We start from the raw sequence: 22,034 nt of genomic DNA, 5'->3' as shown, positions 1-22,034 counted from the left end.
GCAGGATGGTACTGCTCTGGGGTCCTAGGCTGGGAAGTTGGTGGTTGGAAAGCCTGTGTGTAACTGCAGCTGGGTGTGTCCCTACCTGTGTGAATGCTGGTGAAAGTGCAGGCTGGAGGGCTTTGCAGCTCGTCCCAGCAGCACTGTGTGAGAGGCAGCCCAGGCTGGTGGGTCAGAGGGCTCAGTGGTATCCCAGTACCTGGGGGCACCCATCACAGCTATCTTTAGAAATCTCACATTGGTACCTACTTTGCGTTAATAATTACTTAAAACTAACAAACATTTAATTATTAAGGCATTCCCCACGACACACTATTTGCCAAATCAATTATTACCCGTAAGTTTTTTATTATATCCCATGCCAATTACCCCATGACCACCCATGTCCATCAACCCAAATTGCTCCTATCCTGAAACTTATCAGAGAGCTTGCTGGGACTACACTTTTCTGCCCATTGATTTCCAATGTCTCCCTCCACTGCACTGGGGGCTCAAACACAAACATCTTTTGTTGGCAGACAGTGATGCTCAGAAGAGAGCAAGCCACCCTTTTGCACAATTACATTACTGGCGGAATACCCCTCCTTCAATAACTACAGGCACCATATGTCTCTCCCAGTTTGGGTGCTGAGCTGCAACAGGGGATTTTCTTAAATAAAGAGAATCCAGGGGCACGGGTTCTAACTTCGGCATCTCCGCGACCTTCTCTTTCTGGAGGTCCCTGTCCATTTCCTTAACTTTATCTTTTGGTGAATCCTCTATATTATTCAGAGAAATATAATTAGGGTTACTAGTAGGGCAGTCGATTAATCGCAGTTAACTCATGCGATTAATTCAAAAAACCTAATTGCAATTAAAAAATTTAATCTCAATTAATTGCAGTTTTAATCACACTGTTAAACCATACACTACCAATTGAAATTTATTAAATATTTTGGATATTTTTCTACATTTTCATATATATTGTATTCTGTGTTGTAATTGAAATCAAAGTGTATATTATTTATTACAAATATTTGCACTGTAAAAATGATAAACTAAAGAAATAGCATTTTTCACCTCACCTCATAAAAGTACTGTATGCGATACAATCTCCTTATCGTGAAAGTGCAACTTACAAATGTAGATTTTTTTGGTTACATAAGTGCAGTCAAAAACAAAACAATATAAAACTTCATAGCCTACAAGGCCACTCAGTCCTACTTCTTGTTCAGCCAATCGCTAAGACAAACAAGTTTGTTGACATTTACAGAAGATAATGCTGCCCTCTTCTTATTTACAATGTCACAAGAAAGTGAGAACAGGTATATGCATGGCACTTTTGTAGCTGGCATTGGAAGGTATTTACATGCCAGATATGCTAAACATTTGTATGCCCCTTCATGCTTTGGCCACCATTCCAGAGGACATGCTTCCATGCTGATGACGCTCGTTAAAAAAATAATGTGTTAATTAAATTTGTGATTGAACTCCTTGGGGGAGAATTGTATGTCTCCTGCTCTGTTTTACCAGGCTTCTGCCATAATATTACATGTTATAGCAGTTTCGGATGATGATCCAGCACATGTTGTTCATTTTAAGAACACTTTCAGTGCAGATTTGTCAAAACTCAAAGAAGATACCAATGTGAGATTTCTAAAGATAGCTACAGCACTCGACCCAAGGTTTAAGAATCTGAAGTGACTTCCAAAATTTGAGAGGGTTGAGATGTGGCGCATGCTGTCAGAAGTCTTAAAAGAACAATACTCCAATATGGAAACTACAGAACCCAAACCATCAAAAAAGAAAATCAACCTTCTGCTGGTGGCATCGGACTCAGGTGATGAAAATGAACATGTGTCGGTTCGCACTGGTTTGGATTGTTATAGAGCAGAACCTGTCATCAGCATGGACGCATGTCCCCTGGAATGGTGGTTGAAGACGAAGGGACATCGTTAGCGCATCTGGCACATAAATATCTTGCAACATCAGCTACAACAGTGCCATGAGAATGCCCGTTCTCACTTTCAGGTAACATTGTAAACCAGAAGCAGGCAGCATTATCTCCTGCAAATGTAAACAAACTTGTTCAGCCAATTACACAGGCAAACAACAAGTAGGACTGAGTGGACTTGAAGGCTCTAAAATTTTACTTTGTTTAATTTTTGAATGCAGGTTTTTTTAAAAAAAATAATTCTACATTTTTAAGTTCAACTTTCATGATAAAAGGATTGCACTAAAGTACTTGTATTAGGTGAACTAAAAAATACTATTTCTTTTGTGTTTTACAGTGCAAATACTTGTAATAATAAATACAAAGTGAGCACTGTACACTTTGTATTCTGTGTTGCAACTTAAATCAATATATTTGAAAATGTAGAAAATATCCAAAAATATTTAAATAAATGGTATTCTATTATTAACAGTGTAATTAATCATGATTAATTTTTTTAATCACTTGACAGCCCTAGTTACTAGGTAATCTTATTTCTAAACAGTTATACACATTAATAATTCTTTTCCATTGCTTCAGTTGGGAAGAATCACTGTAAACTTCTGAACTCCTCCAGCTATGGATGTTATGACCTTCGGGTACTTTGCCACTACTTAGGGAGTGATAGGTGTCACCTTGTTAAGTGGCCTAAAATCAATGGTTAATCTCCATGTTTTTCTATCTGCTTTTAAGACAGACCAAATAGCTGCATTATTTGTGCTCTGCAGTTCTACTATGACTCCCTGTAATCTTTTTACTGTTACTGGGGATCCAAACAAGTCTTATTTCTTAGTACTAATTAATGAATAAGTGGCACCTGTGTATCAGCATATCTTGTCTGAATGCTCCCTTATTAAATGGCATGTCTTCCCCAGGTATCCCGATCTAAATGTGCCCCTAAACCAGCAGGATCTTGTGCTGAAACTGGGGAGATAGGGGGCACCCACCTCCCTATATTGAACTTTTGGAAGGCGGGGAAGATATGGGTACAGCTCCCTTGTAGTCCGATAGTTTTCAGAGCAGCTCTGCAGTACGCAATCTGTCAATTTGGTCCCTGCTCTCATATTGCAATAGCCACTTCCAAACTAAACTCCTCAATGAGTCAGTGTCTCCACTGTCTCCTACTAAAACTTCTACCTTTGCCTTCCTTTTTATTTCATTTCCCCCCATTCCGTCTACCATGCTGGTCCTCTTTTCCCTGAGGCCCACTATTAGAAAAGGTCACTACTGATACCTTTTCAATCTTCTTTCTCAGAGGCGGCCATCCTTCCTTTTATATTTTACATTCAGCTTTTCCTACATTATCCACAGCAGCACCTGAATTATTAGATGCCACTGCTACTTCCATTGCCACGCCTAATTCCAAAACCAATGTCCCTTCAGCCTTCAACTGTTGTTTCTTTTCAGGAAAGCACATCACAGAATCCCCTCCTAGAAAGAAAGACTTCACCACTTCCCTTTATAGGCTATTACATTACCTCCATAGGGGAATTCAGAAAAGTTCTTTGGACTAATACCAGGACTAACCTTGTTCCTTTCCTTCAAACTAATGAGCACAGCTTTCTCAATGCTCATCACAGCACCACTTCCCCGAGCCACACTATTAACCACTTGCAAAGCAAAGCAGAGCAGGAGGCCAACAAAATGGCATCCAAAGTCCTTAATTCCTAAAAACTACTACTACACTAAAAACTACTACCAAAACAACAAAAATACTAACTATATACAAGGGTAAAAACAGTCGTCTTTCTGTATTTTTAGAAAATGTGTCACAAGACAGTAGAGACGCCAGCACGGACCAAATGGTGTTGAGAAAGAATTGAGGGTGCTGTTGGTCAGCCCCGCCCTTTATTGCCTTGGATGAAACCATGAGGTGGAGCAAGGGTGTGGGTGCGGACCAACAGACACTACTATTTTCAAAATCTTCAGCTCCTGATGCATGCCGCATGCATATAACTAGACCCCTACCAAATTCATGGTCCATTTTGGTCAATTTCAGAGTCATAGGATTTCAAAGATCATAAATTTCATTATTTCAGATATTTAAATCTGAAATTTCATGGTATTATAACAGTAGGGGTTGTGACCCAACTCTGAACGCAGCATCACAGAAGTAAGGGTGGCATGGTATGCTATTCCCACCCTTTCTTCTGCGCTGTTACTGGCAGCACATGGTCTTAAGAGCTGGGCACCTGGCAGCAGCCACTGCTCTCACCCAGTTCTGAAGGCAATGCAAAAGTAAGGGTGGCAATACCACTCCCCCTACCCTCTTTTGGATCAGGACCCCCAATTTGAGAAATGCTGGTCTCCCTCGTGAAATCTGTATATTACAGGGTAAAAGGACACAAAAGACCAGCTTTCACGGTCCGTTGTGTTTTTCACAGCTGTGAATTTGGTAGGGCCCTATGTATAACCCTTAGTGGATACAATAGGGACCATAATTCAAAGAAGAAAGAGTAAATACAGTTGCCAACATCCTCAAGTATTGAAGAATCGTATAAAGAAATAATTTAGCTTCCGCACAATGTCCTAATCCTCCTTAACGGATGTTTGTCCTGGGCTATTCTTATTACTCTTTCTAATTGCCAAATCGCTTATTACTTTCTTGTTCCTCCACTACTAGCTTATCCATTGTGTCAAGGAGTAGTTGGTGGAGAAGAGTTCTTTCTTTGTGGCTCAACCTAATTTTGCATTCTTGGTTTCTCTCAGTGATCTCAACTGCTGTTTGTTGCTGGATGAAGTTGACTAAGCCCTACTTTACACAAGTGCAGAGAAACTATATTAGGAGTTTGCACCAGTGCAACTACCTCAGTGTAGTTACACAGGTGCTAATTTCCTTCAAGTAGACTGGTCCTTTAAATTTCACCATTAACATCTTTCAGGCTTTCAGCCGTGAAGTAAGAAAAGGAAGTATATTATGAAGATTTGCACAATCTACTCTGAGCAGCAGCTAATTTTGGCATTGTGGGTAGGTGGGCTTGACAGAAAACTACCACTTATTTCCTCCCCTCTCTTCTTAATTAAGACCAAGGTCTCTAGAAGAACATCTGAGCCCCAATGAAGGGAAGCCAAGGAGCACAGAGATCATAGGTGGTATATCTATCTGAATCTCACTGAGAGGGAGCAAAGACCAAAGAGTCTATCAGAGTCCAGAGCTACACAATCTACTGAGAATTGCCTCTCAATTTGTATCTTGTCAGCTGAGCTTATTTTGTGGGAGGCTTGGAAGAATACCACTATAATATTTCTCCCCCAGTGTGCTCTCCCTTTTCACGGCTGAGACAGGAATAATTTTCTCTCACTTTCTCAGGAACTTCCAGAGATCTCTACTGTGTGCTACTCACAGTGTTTGCTGGCTCACAGGCCTTTTAAATGCTGCCTCATCTTATACTCAGGAACTCTATCTCACTGCACCCAGACTCAACTTTTCACATGCAGTAACAAGATTATATCCCAAACAATAGGTGCCATATGAGTTCCAATATCTGAGGATAAGAAAGAATGTATTTTGTTAGTGAGTTTCTTAAGTACTCTGTATATTCTTTATGAATAATATAAAATGTTATGTTTCAGGGCGAACATACCATGGGCAAGCTCTATGGCTCCTTTCACCAATTCTTTAAAAGACGAAATATCTTTCTCCCAATCTGCTGATTGCATTTCACATTTATGTGCCTTGGTGAGATACTGTAGTGACTGCAAAACAATCAATTAACGCAAAATTATAAAAGAATTCCAGTTTAGCTTTATGCACATATTAAACACTCCTCCCAAAAAACTGAACATATCTTTAATATGATGGATTTTCTGAGAGTCAGAGTTTCTCTGAAACCATTAGCACCAGCTGTAACACAGATGTTCACTGATATTGCATCTCAAGGATGTCAGGCACATAAAGTAACATGTGTCTGAAGACAATTTTTATTTTTTATAAATTTGTCTAGACTGATGGACGTGACCCATGTTTGCCAGGTCAAAATAATTAAAAGCATATCCAAAAGAGAAAACACTTACATGTTTTGAACAGCAGTTCTGAACCTAAGAAATATATAGTTAAATACTACAAGGCTTTTTTCCAAAAATATTACCCAATATTGTTTTTCTTAGACTGAGCTATTGCTTTGATACTGCATTGATTCCCAAAAGCAAACAGAAGTATAGAAAATGAATGTAAACAGTAATCAAGGAAGAATTTTCATAAGCAGGAAACTTATAATGAAAAACAAATATGATACCAATTTATTAAACAAATGTATAAATGAAAAAAAAAAGTGATTCTGGTAATAACCACACTTTCAATACAATTTCTGTCCTTAGTATAACAATGGAACAAATAAAGGGAAAGAAAATATCTAAGATGTAACAGAACCATAAGCACTGATCACTCTGAGTTTATGAAGACCATTTCTTGCCAGACAAATGGGAACATAAATGGGGAATAGGAATCCAGTGCTGTACTACAAGGATCTGGTCGTATTCAACATCTTCACTATCCGGAAAAGGGAATTGTGATACATGAAGTGGGGGGCAGTAGTTCCCTTTGATGGACACTCAGCCAGCCAGCTAGCTAGCTATAAAATCCCTCTTGGTCTGTTCTCTGGTTGTTTCACCTGTAAAGGGTTAACAAGCCCAGAGGTAAAAGAAAGCAGAGAACAGACCAAGAGGGATTTTACAGCTAAGTGGCTGGCTGGGTGTCCATCAAAGGGAGCTACTCCCCCCACTTCTTGTATCACAGGAATCAACAGCACATTAATGAAATTTGCAGATGAAAAACTGGAAGGAAGCTATGAACACAAATTAGGAAAGAGAAATAATATCAAGGGATGCAGGGAGATTAGATACACTGAAAAAAACCAAAACAAAATGAGATGCATTTTGTCAATGTAGAGGCTTATACATCAGGTGAAAAATAATCTAAAAAACACACAGCTCAGTGAGCGGGAGAAATTTAAAAAGGAGAAAATAATGATTGCTTGCTATTTTTTCCTTCTCACAGGGGGTGGAGTGTTACTAAAAATAAAAATTAAACATATTGTGTGAAAAAACTGAAGATGCTGGAGTTCTATCACTTGATTAAATGATGGACTAAGAGGGGCATTATAACAGTGTACTACCATCTGAAGAGTCTAAACAGAAGGGAGAAGAAACATCTTAAAGCCATATATAAATATCATTAGAAGCTTTTAAAAACGAGTTGGACAATCACCTGTCAGGGATGGTCTAGGTTTACTTGGTCCTGCCACAGCACAAGGGGCTGGACTTGATGACTTCTCAAGGTCCCTTCCAGCCCTACATTTCTATGATTCTATGGATATTAGAAGCAATGCAGCGAAGATTGGTCATTAGACGCCAAGGGGACCAAGCCCCAACAATAATGTTCCAGCAGTACTGCCTGCTCCCACAGGGGGCCTCTGATGGAGCTGGAACTTACAAGCCTCTGAAGGACCCATACATCTGGCTGTCATCAGGGAATTTTGGCCCTGATGCAGGTAGTAGATAGAGGAGGAACACAATGGGGAATACAGGTTTCTGTAGGGCTAGTCCCAGAGAGGCAGCATATAGGGCTGCCTGCAAATGCTTCCTTGCTGCCACCTCATTTTCCAGGCCCAGCAACAAACGGGTTGAGTATGTGGGTGTCAGGCAGGAAGGGAAAAAGATCTGAGGCTGAAGGGTTGTGTGTGTGTGTTTTCTGAGCTTGGATGTATTTGGAGAGAGATGGTACTGAGCCATGGAGAGTTTAATTGCAAATGGGAAGGGTTCTTGGCCTCATGGGCAAGTGTGAGTTGGTGTTAGATTGGAGGGAATTGTGAAGGCTTTAGAAGGTTCTGAAGTGGGAGAGGGATGCACTGGGTTAAGCACAGGAGAAAACTGACTGAATTGGTGAAGGAGGTTGTGAGTAGATTGGTGTGTGTGCGCAAGAGAAAGAGAGTGTATCCTGGGTTAAAAACTAGATCAGAGGGGTGGAGGTTGGGAGGAGGAGAGAACAATGAAGGAGTGACTGAGGGAGAAATATTTTCTCCCATACCACCATTTGCTATAAAAGGTATCCCAGTTTTTCATTCTGAAAGTACAGGAGTGGCACCTTTTACTTCCCAGTTCCCCATCAACCACATTCTTCCCCCAAAATATGCTTCCTTACCAGTGTCCCTATATTTCATTTTGAAACACTGATTAACATGAAGGAGAGTGTGGTGGATTATTACCTGCCGCCTCAGCAACTATTTTGGACACCAGCCACCATCAGAATAGAGAGATGAAATTAGGAAAGGAAAAATTTAGTCTGAATACCAGGAAAATCTTAACAGCAGCCAGATGTATGAGGCTGTGGAGTATTCTCCCAAGGGAACTGCTGGAAGCCTCATTGCTTGAGTCTTTTAAACCTCAACTAGAACATTTTTTAGTGTTGTGTTCAAAGGGGACAGATGTGCATTTGCAGGGAGAGGGACAAAATGATCTAATAGGCCTTTTCCTGTCTTTATCATCTATGATGCTATGAAAACTGCAAACATTATTTTATATTCTATTCAAGCTCTTTGCTTCTTTCACACTATATGGGTTTTGAAAAATTGCAATAGACAGCTACTTTGATTTAATGCCCAATAGGCACAGGAAAACCTTCAAATTTTGTACAATATAGTAGAAGTTTTATAAATTGATACTGTAAATTAATTCAAGTTGTGCCTGTAGAGACTTTAGTTTTTCAGTTCTCTTTCATGCTCCGTCTACACTAAAATACAACCATGTCAGGAAACTGACAAAAGTGTACCCTAACTTTTACAAATATGGTCCGAATTTGCAGGGTAGATTAGATTTTAACCATGTTTCATAACCAGTCTGGTTACGATACATAGTTAAAGTCCTGTCTCCTCTACATACTGAAACCACATTTATAACTGGGTTAGGGGAAGACCATGATGTAACCGGGCTCCCTGACATGACTACATTTATAGTGTAGACAAGCTCTGAGTTACTTTTTGTGTCTGATTAGTATTTAGGGATGCATTACATGATATTGCAACTTCCGTGCTTCTGAATGCAAAAAGGGCAAAATCATTTTCATCTCTAAAGGAAAAAATGGAAAAGAGAGGGAGAATCAGACAAATCAGAGTCAGAGGAAAGCAAGTGAGGGCTAAAGAATGCAAGTTAACAGAGGAGAGTTTGAAGAGAACAGAATGAGGAAGGACAAAGTGACTAGAAGTACACTACCATGGACGTGTGAACCACAAGCCCAACAATCTGCATCACGTACTTATCACAGAATATTGAGCAATCTTCCCGCCTGACATTTCTGCCCTGGTCAAAGAGTGCCATTAGGAAACACATACTGAATGCTGACATTTTATATTTTCAGGTTCAGTGAAGATCTGATAACCTAGAGATATTTTGGGAGTGTGCACGGGTATGTGAATTTTGGAAACTTAATACCAAATTGCAAAGCACCATCCAGCATGAACAACAAAGTAAGCACTCCAGTTGTGTAGCAGTTATTTTGGAAATGCAATCACTCTAGCCTCAATTTATGATCTAACAGAGATCGAGGGAACGGTGACGACCTGGGATTAGAGGCTAATAGAAACAGATTAATATTAGGACAGACAACTGTACACAGGCCTTGACACCTCAACAGATTAAGAATTAAGTGGAGGAAGTAAACCCACTTTAAGCTAAATAGAAACAAGGCATTCTTCTTCTGGAATGTGTCCACATGGAATAGTTCAGGATTAGCTGTTTCTGAATTACTGCAGTGTAGACGAGCCCTAAATATATTTTCACACTATGATCCCAGAACTGAGTTTGGTAACTTATGATGACTCAGTGAGCCACTGTTTTCTGAAGGCTGCAGCCTTATTGCCAGAATCTAAGCTTTGAGTTAAAATTAAATCTCTAGCCATTATGGCTGCAATGAAAACCTTCAAAATATCAACCTAGTGTCACCAACAGATGCTGTAATAGGAAATTTCTTCTTCTGAAGAAAAAGAAACCCCAAAAGAACAAAATGCCTGCAGCAAAACGGAGGAACAGTTGCAAAGTGTGTTCTGTATCTTGCTTCAGTAGCTGGTCTACTAGAGGATAACAGCCTTCTATTGCTATAACAAACTCATATTTTAGGAAAACAAACCAAAGCAAAAAAAAAACAAAACAAAAAGCAACCTCAACATTTACCTTTTCAGTATCTTCAGGGTTATCACTCTGTCCATTTCCACAGAGTCTGGCATACAGTCTCCAGATGTCCGCATCACCAGTCACTCTTGAAGTCACTCTGCCAAACAGCTCCTGCAATTTCCCCTTCAACCCCGTTGCCACCTCTCCATTACGATCAGCCATTCCATCCACCACTGCCCTGACCAGAATATTCAGCACCTTAGAAAGCAGAAAAATCTTTCATTTATATTCTGATAAACACTGTCATAAACATAAAGGGAAGGGTAAACCCCTTTGAAATCCCTCCTGGCCAGGGGAAAGCTCCTCTCACCTGTAAAGGGGTAAGAAGCTAAAGGTAACCTCGCTGGCACCTGACCAAAATGACCAATGAGGAGACAAGATACTTTCAAAAGCTGGGAGGAGGGAGAGAAACAAAGGGTCTGTGTCTGTCTGTATGCTGGTCTTTGCCAGGGATAGACCAGGAATGGAGTCTTAGAACTTTTAGTAAGTAATCTAGCTAGGTATGTGTTAGATTATGATTTCTTTAAATGGCTGAGAAAAGAATTGTGCTGAATAGAATAACTTTCTGTCTGTGTATCTTTTTTGTAACTTAAGCTTTTGCCTAGAGGGGTTCTCTATGTTTTTGAATCTAATTACCCTGTAAGATATCTACCATCCTGATTTTACAGGGGGGATTTCTTTATTTCTATTTACTTCTATTTTTATTAAAAGTCTTCTTGTAAGAAAACTGAATGCTTTTTCATTGTTCTCAGATCCAAGGGTTTGGGTCTGTGGTCACCTATGCAAATTGGTGAGGCTCTTTATACAACATTTCCCAGGAAAGGGGGGGTGCAAGCGTTGGGAGGATTGTTCATTGTTCTTAAGATCCAAGGGTCTGGGTCTGTAGTCACCTAGGCAAATTGGTGAGGCTTTTTACCAAACCTTGTCCAGGAAGTGGGGTGCAAGGTTTTGGGAAGTATTTTGGGGGGAAAGACGCATCCAAACTGCTCTTCCCCAGTAACCAGTATTAGTTTGGTGGTGGTAGCGGCAAGGACAAAGGGTGGAATTTTTTGTACCTTGGGGAAGTTTTGACCTAAGCTGGTAAAGATAAGCTTAGGAGGTTTTTCATGCAGGTCCCCACATCCGTACCCTAGAGTTCAGAGTGGGGGGGAACCTTGACAAACACCAAGAAGTTTTGGCTTTTGATATCTCTGCAACATTTGCAACACTTCAGTATATATTCACTGATAATTTAGTAAATTACAAAGACTTTACAACACAAAGATGGCAAACTAATCTTACAAAATTGTTCTTATATGATTATATGGGATACTAAAAAGTATATTATGAGTGAAGTTCACCCACTTAATCCTCATTTAGACTTTTTGTAAAGGAGTTTTATGGGTGGAGCAAGTATGCAGGAGGCTTCTGTCCTCCCTCCAGTGAGCAGTGGTGGGAATTTTGTGCTTTCCCAAAAAAGCTGGTGTAAAAGGGGGCTTTAGGAGTGGTCCAGGAGCAGGATGCTGCATGTGAGAGATACAATTTTAGATTATAAGTGGGACTTGGAGCACCACCTATTATTAAGGTTGTCTGACACGTCTCATCATAAGACCCTGTTTTCAAGTACTTGGAATTTAACTGAACTTTAATTGTTTTGGCTGAAATTTTCCAAGCTGGGGGTCTGCCTCAGGCTGAATTTACTGGAAAATTTCAACAAATTCAGAGCAGCCATTTCCAAGAACAAAGTCAGGGAAAAATACATTGTTATGCTCACGTTAAAAATTTCTGGCAAACTTTTCTTTGAGAGTCTCTACTGTCTCCGTGCTTTGGAGCAGGGATTTGAAATTTGGCAGGGGATGACCTTCGTGTCAGTGATGTGTCCTTTGCCCAACCTGTGAAAATCTGGCAATTTGTCCAAGTTATAAATCTTTGAAAAAAAATCAAAGTTTGTACATGCTCAGTGGAGACTTACTAGAGCTTTGCAGCTTACTTCCCTGAAGATTCTGTCTGCACTGAGCATACACCAGCCTAGGGCTGAGCAGGACTTTCTCTGCATCTGTAGCTCTGGGGTGCTGCAGGCTGAGCTGAGGCTAGGCACAGGAGTTGAGAGCAGGGGCCCTGTCTTTCCCGGGCTGCTAATGCCACCCTGCTGGGCTCAGACAGCAAGGAGGATGCTGCCTCATTTGAATAGGCAAGATAGGACAAGAGTCGGACTAGGGAGGTGGAAAAAGTAGACCAGGATGAAGACTGAGGCTGGGAGACAGGTAGGAAAAAAGGGTAGGGTTGGGGGGAGGGAGGTGTTGCATAGACAACCTTAATTTTGGTATTTTCTGACTTCTGACTGCTTGGCATTGCAACCTTTAATAACGTTCTTTAACCTAGGTTTTTTTCCTGTATAATATTAATAAATCATTTAGATTAAATATCAAAGAAATAATACTAATTGGCATTTCCTAACAATAAGACACTTTTTAGATAATAAAATCCATACTGCGATTGGGATACAGAATATTAATCCTGCTAGAAAGCTACATTTATGACTACTCAGAATGATTCACTGATGTACCACAATCCTGCTAAAAATATGAAAGGCTAGAACCCTTAAAAATGGAGATGGGTACAGGATATTGAAAACACTAAGTTATAACACATTCTGTGCTATTAATCGTAATTGTTGTATTTATAAGAATCAATAATATTACACATTCCAAACAATTTTACTTTAAACTAGCAAACAAACAACATTTATTTTTCATGACACAGATAAATGTTTCTATTACAAATATTTTTCTCAACAGTATAATTGGATTACACTGTTTGGTCAAAACCAACAGCAATCAAGTGATTCTCAATTATGTATTTCAAATTCCTGGTCAGTAGCATAGTAAATTTAAAATGGGTGATATTACAAAATAGGTCTACCAAACTATTACAAGCCAATAATAGAAAAGAACGCAACCATAAAAAAAAACCCTAAATGAAAAATTCCAACAACTTTCTATTCAGCATTGTTATTAAACTATGGTAGCGAATTAACATTTTTATTTAATCTTTTTAAAAAACACTAATATATATTTTATAAAATAAATTATCTAAACTATTGTGTGAGGGCTGATCTGTTCTTCCTCTCTACTAATCAGCAGTCAGCGTTTCACTCTTGAAGATAGTCGTAGGAAACAAAAAGTTTAGTAGGGATATTGAGGGAGTGACAACTATACAGAATAATTTTGTGGAAACTATGCCCAAATATTAATAGGGCTGTAGTCCTGCTGAGCCCATAAGTTCCAATACCTATACCTAGATATTTTTAGCTTTTTTAAAAAGACAGTGTCATGCAACAGTTATGTCCTTGAAATATGCCAGTGAGTAATGTAAACACACTATATTCTATTGCTATATCACACTCAATAGTATAAAACAGATAAATAATACATTAAAAGTATAGGTTCTACTTGAAAAGGGGCTAAAACATAATCATGTCTTGGTTATATTGCCTGTTAAAAATATTTTTGTTAGAATTGCAAGTGAATTGTATCTAAACACCAAAACAGGATTAGCAATCAAGGCACAACTTTCTACTTTCAGAACACAATTTTAATGGTTAAACTTTTAATTAAATGTCCTCTGAGGGAAGTTAAATTGTCATATCCACTAATACTCCAGCACAGTCAATAGATGCTAAGTTAAAAAGGATCCTGTGCAAGCAAATTGCTTTTATTTTCCTTATGTCTGTTTAATCAGTTATGCCTCATATGACCACTGTACAAAGCACATGTGTGTTTAACGGTTCTCCACTATACCAGGATTCCACCTCCTTTCTCTTATTTTTTGTGCCTCACACTAATTAAAAAACAAAACAAAAACACAAGGAAAAAAAACTACCCTAAAACATCTTAACTGATGCTAATCTCATTTCACAATTACTATGTTGTACCAATAGAATATAGTGTGTTTACATTACTCACAGCTCCTTTCATATAAAAATTGAACTAGTCAAAACATGTTCCAAAGCTGCACTGATGCGAATCAAAGCTGACAGAGCTTAAGTGAGGAAAGGACCTTCAGATAATAGTTCTCCCATGATAAGTCAGCACTCTGTAAGGCAGCTCTCTGTAAATACACTCACCGCAAATACCGTCCCAAATTAAAGCTTAAAATCAAGAAACTGACCATTAATGAACCGCTTGAGAGCACAGATGTCTCTTGAAAATGTTAATCCCCCACCTCCTCACTCAAAATCCCTGTTGGAAAGTGCCCTTACAGAAATACAAGCACAAAAAGCTTTTGCTTTTGCCTCTTATTACAAAACATTCTAGCAGCATGAGCCAGTTAAATGAGGATAATACATAATGGGAAGAGGCAATAGGAATCTTCACTCTATGCTGTTTCCTGTTTGGGATCCTGTATTCACGTTAAGCCGTGCACACTGAATTCACATTCACAGACAGTACAGTATGTAGCTTTGCTCCTGAAAGCAATGTTGCAAAACATTCCAACAATCAATGCAGCATCTAGTGTCTTTCTTATCCTCAGCATGTTAACATTACAGATAAACACCAACTGCTTGGCTTCAGTGATCTGCATTCTGTGAAAAGTTATGTGATTAACACTTTTGGAAGTCCCTTGGATAACATTCCCATACACACCAGAGGTTAAATCATTGGAAGGAGGCAGATTCTCAGCTAGTGTAAAGACAGTTTACACCAGCTGAGAATCTGCCCCCAGGTCTTTTTTTTTGGTAAATTGTGACTTAATTATTGGCTAAACTGTAGTTTCTCTCACGTACAGGCATGACCCTAAAAAACTTGCCAATTGGCATAAATAATTGCATGAGTCTTTAATATTAGATAAACTCAGTATTTGCAGTAAGTATAGGAAAACACATATAGGACCCTGAGATAAACTTATTTATTTATATTAGGAAAAACTGGCAACTTTTTAAGGGCCATGGCCATAAAAGGGAATGCTAAGAACACATGCATAAAATTTTAATGAGACTATCCAGGAATCAGTTTTTAGCACTATTTGATATACTGTAGCCTTTTATTCTACCTTACTTCTTATAGATAAATATATATGTACATACATATATGTGCTATATATAGACATACATGTATGCATGTATGTATGTATAGTGAATGCAATGCTTCTAAAAAGGTGTCGGAGTCTCCCCTTCAATATTTTTCCTTCAACCATCCAATATCTAGGTGGCAAGATTGACAGGCCTAGTGACTAAAGTCCTCCTTTTATCCACAGAGACATTATAGTCTAGGTAGCAATCATGCAGATTTCAGTGTCTCTCTCATCAATATGTTCCAACCACTTTTTTCTGATTAACATGCTTTAAAATATAGATATTGTAAATATAAGTGTTCATATCACAAAGCTGAGAAGGATCTGTAGGCTAAGGAGAAAGAGAGGGAGTTTTCTTACATATGAAAGGCAGTGTTCTCTTTTAACAATATATCTATTTAATAACATCACCATAAAAAGTCCAGTGCGTTAGATTAGATATGTGATTCATGCAAAGATCAATTAATGTTAATGTGACACATCTCAGTTTTTTCCCCAGATCATTTTTATTTTATATATGGGAATGATTAATAATATTTTTCCTTTTAGAATTTTGCCTGTAGCATCCATATGTGTATACATTCAACCTCACAATATCCTACAGCCTATCATATTTCCTGCCAAGAAGGGGGTGTGATATCATTAGATAACTAGAATAACTCAGAAGCATAATTTCCCACAATTACATTTTGTGGTCACAAATCCGAAACAGAAAAGCAATGACCTAACATACAAATAGAAAACATACTATAATTCAATTACAAACTCCTTTAAAGAGTTAATAAAATTGTATTAGTTTAAAAACATCTTTGAATAATATGCTGAAATATTAAGAATCTGACCACAGCATACAAAACCAGGGATATTCTAAATTACTTCCATTATATACTACTAATTTGGTACATTTAGTCTTGTATCAGAGGATCCTAGAACAATGGGCTATGAAGCACACCCAATGGGTGATCTTTTATGTATGGGTTGTAAGGGCTTGTACTGTTAACGTATTGTGCACTATTTGTATAGCCATCCTCCTAGTTTAGATTGTTACCTAATACTGATTTAACCAATGGTTTTATGTTTTCCCCCCTCTTTCTTGACATGTCAACTAGTACAGTAGTTAATAAAATAACATACATTCAGCACCTCTGATCTAGCAAGAAGATCAAGTTGTGCTGGCATGGAAAGAGGCATGTGAGAGACACACCAACTTCCACTTAGCCATGTCCTTAGAATCTCCTTCCTTAGAGGTTTTTAAGGTCAGGCTTGACAAAGCCCTGGCTGGGATGATTTAACTGGGAATTGGTCCTGCTTCGAGCAGGGGGTTGGACTAGATGACCTTCTGGGGTCCCTTCCAACCCTGATATTCTATGTCTATTATCAGGTATGCTGCTAATCCATTGCAGGAGAGATGAAGTGTCAGAGGGAAGGAAAAGAACTAATGCTGAAGTCAGGCTGCAAGGTGGGACGGTAGATAGTCAAGGGGACTGACTTTCTGGAAATATTGAACAGGATGAGTTTCCTCTAAGAACCATAACTTAGCTGTTTATGTTTATCTATTCATTTTTAGCTACTAGAGTATTCTGTTCCTCCCTGAACAATTATTAATACAAGCCTTCCTGGAATCCTTAATCAGATTTTGGGCTTGTTCATAACCACATATGAAAATCCCTCTAATTGCATATAGCTATATTAAAGAGAACATGCAGAAAAAGACAGTTACCTTTTCCGTAACTGGTGTTCTTCGAGATATGTTGCTCATGTCTGTTCCACAATAGGTGTGCATGCTTGCCACGTGCACCGGTGTTGAAAGTTTTTCCCCAAGCAGTACCCATAGGGGGGAGCACTCCCCCATGACCCTGGGAGCAGCGCCTGCCTGGCATGGTATAAGGGGGGCTGCACTCCCCCCACCCTCAGTTCCTTCTTGCCAGACAACTCCAACAGAGGGGAAGGAGGGTGGGATGTGGAATAGACATGAGCAACACATCTCGAAGAACACCAGTTACGGAAAAGGTAACGGTCTTTTCTTCTTCAAGTGATTGCTCATGTGTATTCCACAATAGGTGATTCCAAGCTATATCTGTTGGAGGTAGGTAGGAGTTCACAAATTCTTGGGACGGAGTACCTCCCTGCTGAACTCGGCATCATCCCTGGCCTGGGAGATGATCGCATAGTGCGAGGTGAACATGTGAACCGAAGACCACGTGGCAGCCCTACAAACGTCCTGGATGGGGACGTGGGCCATGAAGGCAGTTGATGAGGCCTGTGCCCAAGTCGAGTGTACCCTCACAATGGGCGGCGGGGAACCCCCCCAGCTCATAACAGGAATGGATGCCCGAAGTGATCCACTTAGAAAGCTGCTCAGTGGAAATCGGCTGGCCCTTCACGCGCTCAGCTGAGGTGACGAGCAATTGCGAAGACTTTCTGAACGGCTTGGTCCGCTCGAGGTAGAAAGCCAGAGCTTGCCTTACGTCGAGCATGTGGAGATGGCATTCCTCACTAGTCGCATGAGGCCTGGGGCAGAGGACTGGCAGAAAAATGTCCTGACCCATGTGGTAGGCAGAGACCACCTTGGGGAGGAACGTGGGGTGTGGGCAGAGCTGGACCTTGTCCTTATGAAAAACCGTATACGGCAGTTTGGAGGTTAGGGCCCTGAGCTCCGAGACCCGCCTGGCCAACGTGATAACTACCAGGAAGGCCACCTTCCATGAGAAGTGAGACCAGGAACACGTGGACAGTGGTTCATACGGGGCCCCCGTGAGACGAGCCAGCACCAGGTTTAGGTCCCACTGTGGAACCAGGGGCTTGGAATATGGGTAGAGAGGTTCCAAACCCTTAAGGAACCGGCCGCTCATAGCATGGGAAAACACCGTTTGCCCTTGCACCAGGGGATGAAAGGCCAATATGGTCGCCAAGTATACTGACTGACGAGAGTGCCAATCCCTGGGCCCTCAGGTGGAGGAGGTAATCAAGCATAAGCTGGATCCGGGTGGCCGTCGGACAAACACACTGGCCTGCCACCCACCTCGAAAGCCGAGACCACTTCGCCACATAGGAGCAGCGAGTGGAGGGCCGTCTACTTTCAAGGAGGACGCACTGAACCTGTTCCGAGCATGTTCTTTCCTCGCCACCTAGCCACTGAGCAGCCACGCTGTGAGGTCAAGCGTTGCTAGGTTGGGATGGAGGAGGCGGCCCTGGTCCTGAGAGAGCAGGTCCAGGCAGAGAGGTAACTGCCATGGCGGAGCTATGGAAGAGGGTCCCGTACCAATGCTGCCCAGGCCATGCCGGGGCAATGAGGAGGACCTTGGCTTTGTCCGTCTTTATTTTCTCCAGGGCCCTGCTGATCAGAGGGAACGGGGGAAAGGTGTAGAGGAGCTGGCCTGACCAGGACAGGGTAAAGGCATCGGAGATAGTGCCCCTCCTTAGGCCCCCCCGGAGGAGAACCGGGGGCATCATCGGTTCTGCCGGGTCGCAAATAGGTCCATCTGAGGAGTAGCCCACCTTCAGAAGAGCTGGTGAGCCACTTCCAGTTGTGGAGACCATTCATGCTGAGAGGAAAAATCCCTGCTCAAGCAATCTGCCCTCATATTCCGTGCGCCCGGCAGGTGGAAGGCTTTTAGGTAGATATTGTGGGCTATACAGAAGTCCCACAGACTGAGGGCTTCGTGGCAGAGAGCAGAGGATCAGGCCCCACCTTGCCTGTTGATATAGAACATAGAGGCCATGTTAACCTTGAGGACCCTAACTACCTTGCCCTCCAGATGCAAGTGGAAGGCCATACACGCCAGTCGCACAGCCCTGAGTTCCCTGATGTTTATATGAAGGTGTAGGTCTTGTAGAGACCACAGGCCTTGGGTCTGAAAGTTCCCCACATGGGCCCCCCCATCCCAGGTCCGATGTGTTGGACACCAGCTCCAACAACGGGGCCCTGTCCCTGAACTGGACCCCTTGGAGCATGTTGTTTGGGGCAGACCACCACCGCAGGGAGGTGATCACCGAGTTCGGCATGGTGAGGACTTTGTCCATTCTGTCTGTGGCCTGGGAGAACTGCGAGCCCAGCCAGAGCTGGAGGGGCCTCATTCTGAGTCTGGCATGATGGACCACATTTGTGCATGCAAACATGTGACCGAGTCAATGAAACCTTTCGGGGGGGGTCTCGAACCTGTCTGGTGGGAGAGAGGACCTGGCCGACGTTGTGTCCAGTAGCGCCCCGATAAACTCTATGTGTTGGACCGGGACTAACGTGGACTTGGCATTGTTTATCAACAGGCCCAGGGCAGTACATGTGGACAGGAGGAGTGCCACATGATCCCTCACTGGCGACTGCGGGGGTGCCTTTGACTAGCCAGTCGTCCAGATATGGGAATATTTGGACCCCCTGGTGTCTGAGGTAGGCCGCTACCACCGCCATTCACTTTAAGACCCTGGGGGTAGTGGACAGATCAAACGGTAGGACCGTGAATTGGTAGTGACTCTGACCCACCATGAAACGGAGGAAGCGTCTGTGCCCCTCGAATGTGTGGATGTGGAAGTACACTTCCTGTACATCGAGGGCAGCGTACCAGTCCCCAGGATCCAGGGAGGGGATGATGGAGGCCAGGGAAACCATGCAGAACTTGAGTTTCACGATGTAGTGGTTCAGGCCTCGCAGGTCCATGATGGGCCTGAGCCCCCCTTTGGCCTTTGAGATAAGGAAATACTGGGAGTAATACTCCTTGCCCAGAAACTCCTTGGGCACCACCTCTACAGCTCCTAGGTCCAGGAGCCGCCCCATCTCCTGCTCGAGCAGAGCCTTGTGGGAGGGGTCCCCCAGGAGGGACTGGGGTGGAGGGCAGTTGGGTGGGGAGGAGGTAAACTGAAGGGTGTAACGTCGGGAGATGGTGTTGAGAACGCACCGGTCCGAGGTGAGCCGCGACCATTCCGGGAGGAAAGCACGCTACCAATTGGAGAAAGGGAGCTTTATTGGGGGTAGGTCCCTGCTGAGAACTGGTGGGGTACCCCTGAGCGTCCCATCAAAAATGCCTTTTGCCCGCCTGCTTGACCTTAGAAGACGCAGGTTGGGGGACAGGCCGGGATTGCCATTGCAAGCACTTTCTGTAGTCCTGCTGCTTTTTGTGGGAGGCCTTGTACTTTGGGAGGGCGGCGTGGGCGGGAGCCTGTTGCAGCTTGAACTTGGGTTTTGCCGGAGGAGGGACACAGAGGCCCAAGGTCTGGAGGGTCGTGCGGGAGTCTTTCATGCCATGCAGCCATGTGTCTGTTTCCTCAGCAATCAGAGCCTTCCCGTCGAAAGGGAGATCCTGCATTGACGACTGCGCTTCGCTGGAGAGCCCAGAGAGCAGAAGCCACGACGCCCATCTTATGGACACCGCTGAGGCCACGGACTGTGCGGCCAGGTCTGCTGCATCCGAAGCAGCCTGCAGGGATGCCCTTGCGGCTGCCGCCCCTTCCTCCATGAGTGCCTTAAACTCTTTCTTATTGCGCTCCAGGAGAGATCCTCAAACTTTGGGAGGGATTCCCAGAGGTAAAACTCATAGTGACCCAGGAGAGCCTGATAGTTTGCTACTCATAGCTGAAAGCTTGACGATAAATAAACCTTTCTCCCGAAAGTATCCAGCCTCCGAGAGTCTTTGTTCTTGGGGGTCGTGGCTGGTTGCCCCTGCCGCTCCTTGTGGTTGACCAACTTGACCATCAAGGAGTTGGGCACTGGGTGGGTATACAGATACTCATGTCCCCTCGTGGGTACAAAGTACTTGAGCTCCGCTTTTTTAGAGATGGGAGCCAACAAGCCTGGTGTTTGCCACAGGGCGTTTGAAATTCTTGCCCCCCTTCATGGAGCAGCAAGGCCACCCTGCCCGGTGCCGAAGGGGACAGCACATGGAAGAGCCTATTCAACCCTATTCAATCTCCTCAGCCTGGAGGGGGAGGCTCGCTGCCACCCTTTTTAGGAGGTCTTGGTGGGCCCAGTAGTCCTTCTGCGGGATAGAGGAGTGCGGGGCTGCAATCAGCTCCTCTGGACGGGGCGAGGCCGGTGTGATACTTTGGGTGTCGTCCGGCACTGGAGGATCCACCATCTGGTTGGACTCCGGGCACGGTAACGAGGACAGAGGTCCCACCAACCTTTCTTCTGGCAGTCTAAAGATTGACGCCGATGGTGATTCCGAGGCCCCAGCCACCGAGCAAGCCCCCACCGGGAGCTGCACCGGAGGTCACGACGCTTGGTGCCATTGTGCTTGCTGAGGCACCGGCGGGGCCAGCTGTTCAGGCCAAGCTAGCCAGCCCGTAGACGGGCGGCTGTGAGTGGAGGCCAGGCTGGTGTATGATCCGCTGCTGCTACCTCTGGACTGGGAGTATCGGCGGTGCCGGTATCTACGTTGACCTCGGGACCGTGATCTCGACACAGAGGAGCGGCACCGACAGTAGTAGCTGCTCCATGAACGGCCTCGAGGGGCGGACCTGCGTCGGTAAGACACTGGCGATCGACGCCCGGGGCTACGGTGCCTTGGCAGAGACTTGGAATGGGAGTCCGAGCGGGAACGGCGTCAATGATTGTTCCACGACCGACTGTGGTATCTCCTGCGAGACGAGGACCGTTGGTTACGTCTGCCACGGTCCCATCTATATTCGCTTTGCGAAGGTAAGCGGTGCTGGGAGTCCCGGTCGGACGGCACCCATCCAGACAGTCTGGCTGGTGTCGAGGGTGATCTACATGAACTGAGCCCTGAATGGTCGCTGGGCAGTTAGCGGTGTCGGGAACATTGCCTTGACCGAGACCGGTACCGGGCTGATGGCGACTGTGGTGATCCCAGTGGCAGCTTACCTTTGGAGCATGGGGCCAACATCAGCGGAGCTC

The 22,034-nt window shown here is 43.1% G+C and overlaps 1 protein-coding gene across 2 annotated transcripts in view; it reads right to left on the bottom strand.

The window, feature by feature from the left end:
• Positions 1 to 22,034, bottom strand: part of TTC27 (tetratricopeptide repeat domain 27) — a 197,549-nt gene that overhangs the window by 12,100 nt on the left and 163,415 nt on the right. For both annotated transcript variants that reach the window (XM_077813550.1, XM_077813549.1), the window contains 2 exons: positions 10,136 to 10,333; positions 5,557 to 5,668 (listed from right to left, as the gene is read on the bottom strand). In XM_077813550.1, the coding sequence (XP_077669676.1) occupies positions 5,557 to 5,668; positions 10,136 to 10,333 (310 nt within the window). The remainder of the gene's footprint in view (positions 1 to 5,556; positions 5,669 to 10,135; positions 10,334 to 22,034) is intronic.

This window comes from Eretmochelys imbricata, chromosome 3 (assembly GCF_965152235.1).
Source record: "Eretmochelys imbricata isolate rEreImb1 chromosome 3, rEreImb1.hap1, whole genome shotgun sequence".
NCBI lineage: Eukaryota > Metazoa > Chordata > Testudines > Cheloniidae > Eretmochelys > Eretmochelys imbricata.
Note: the sequence above shows the minus strand (reverse complement) of the source record. Positions and strands in the feature narration are given on the sequence as shown.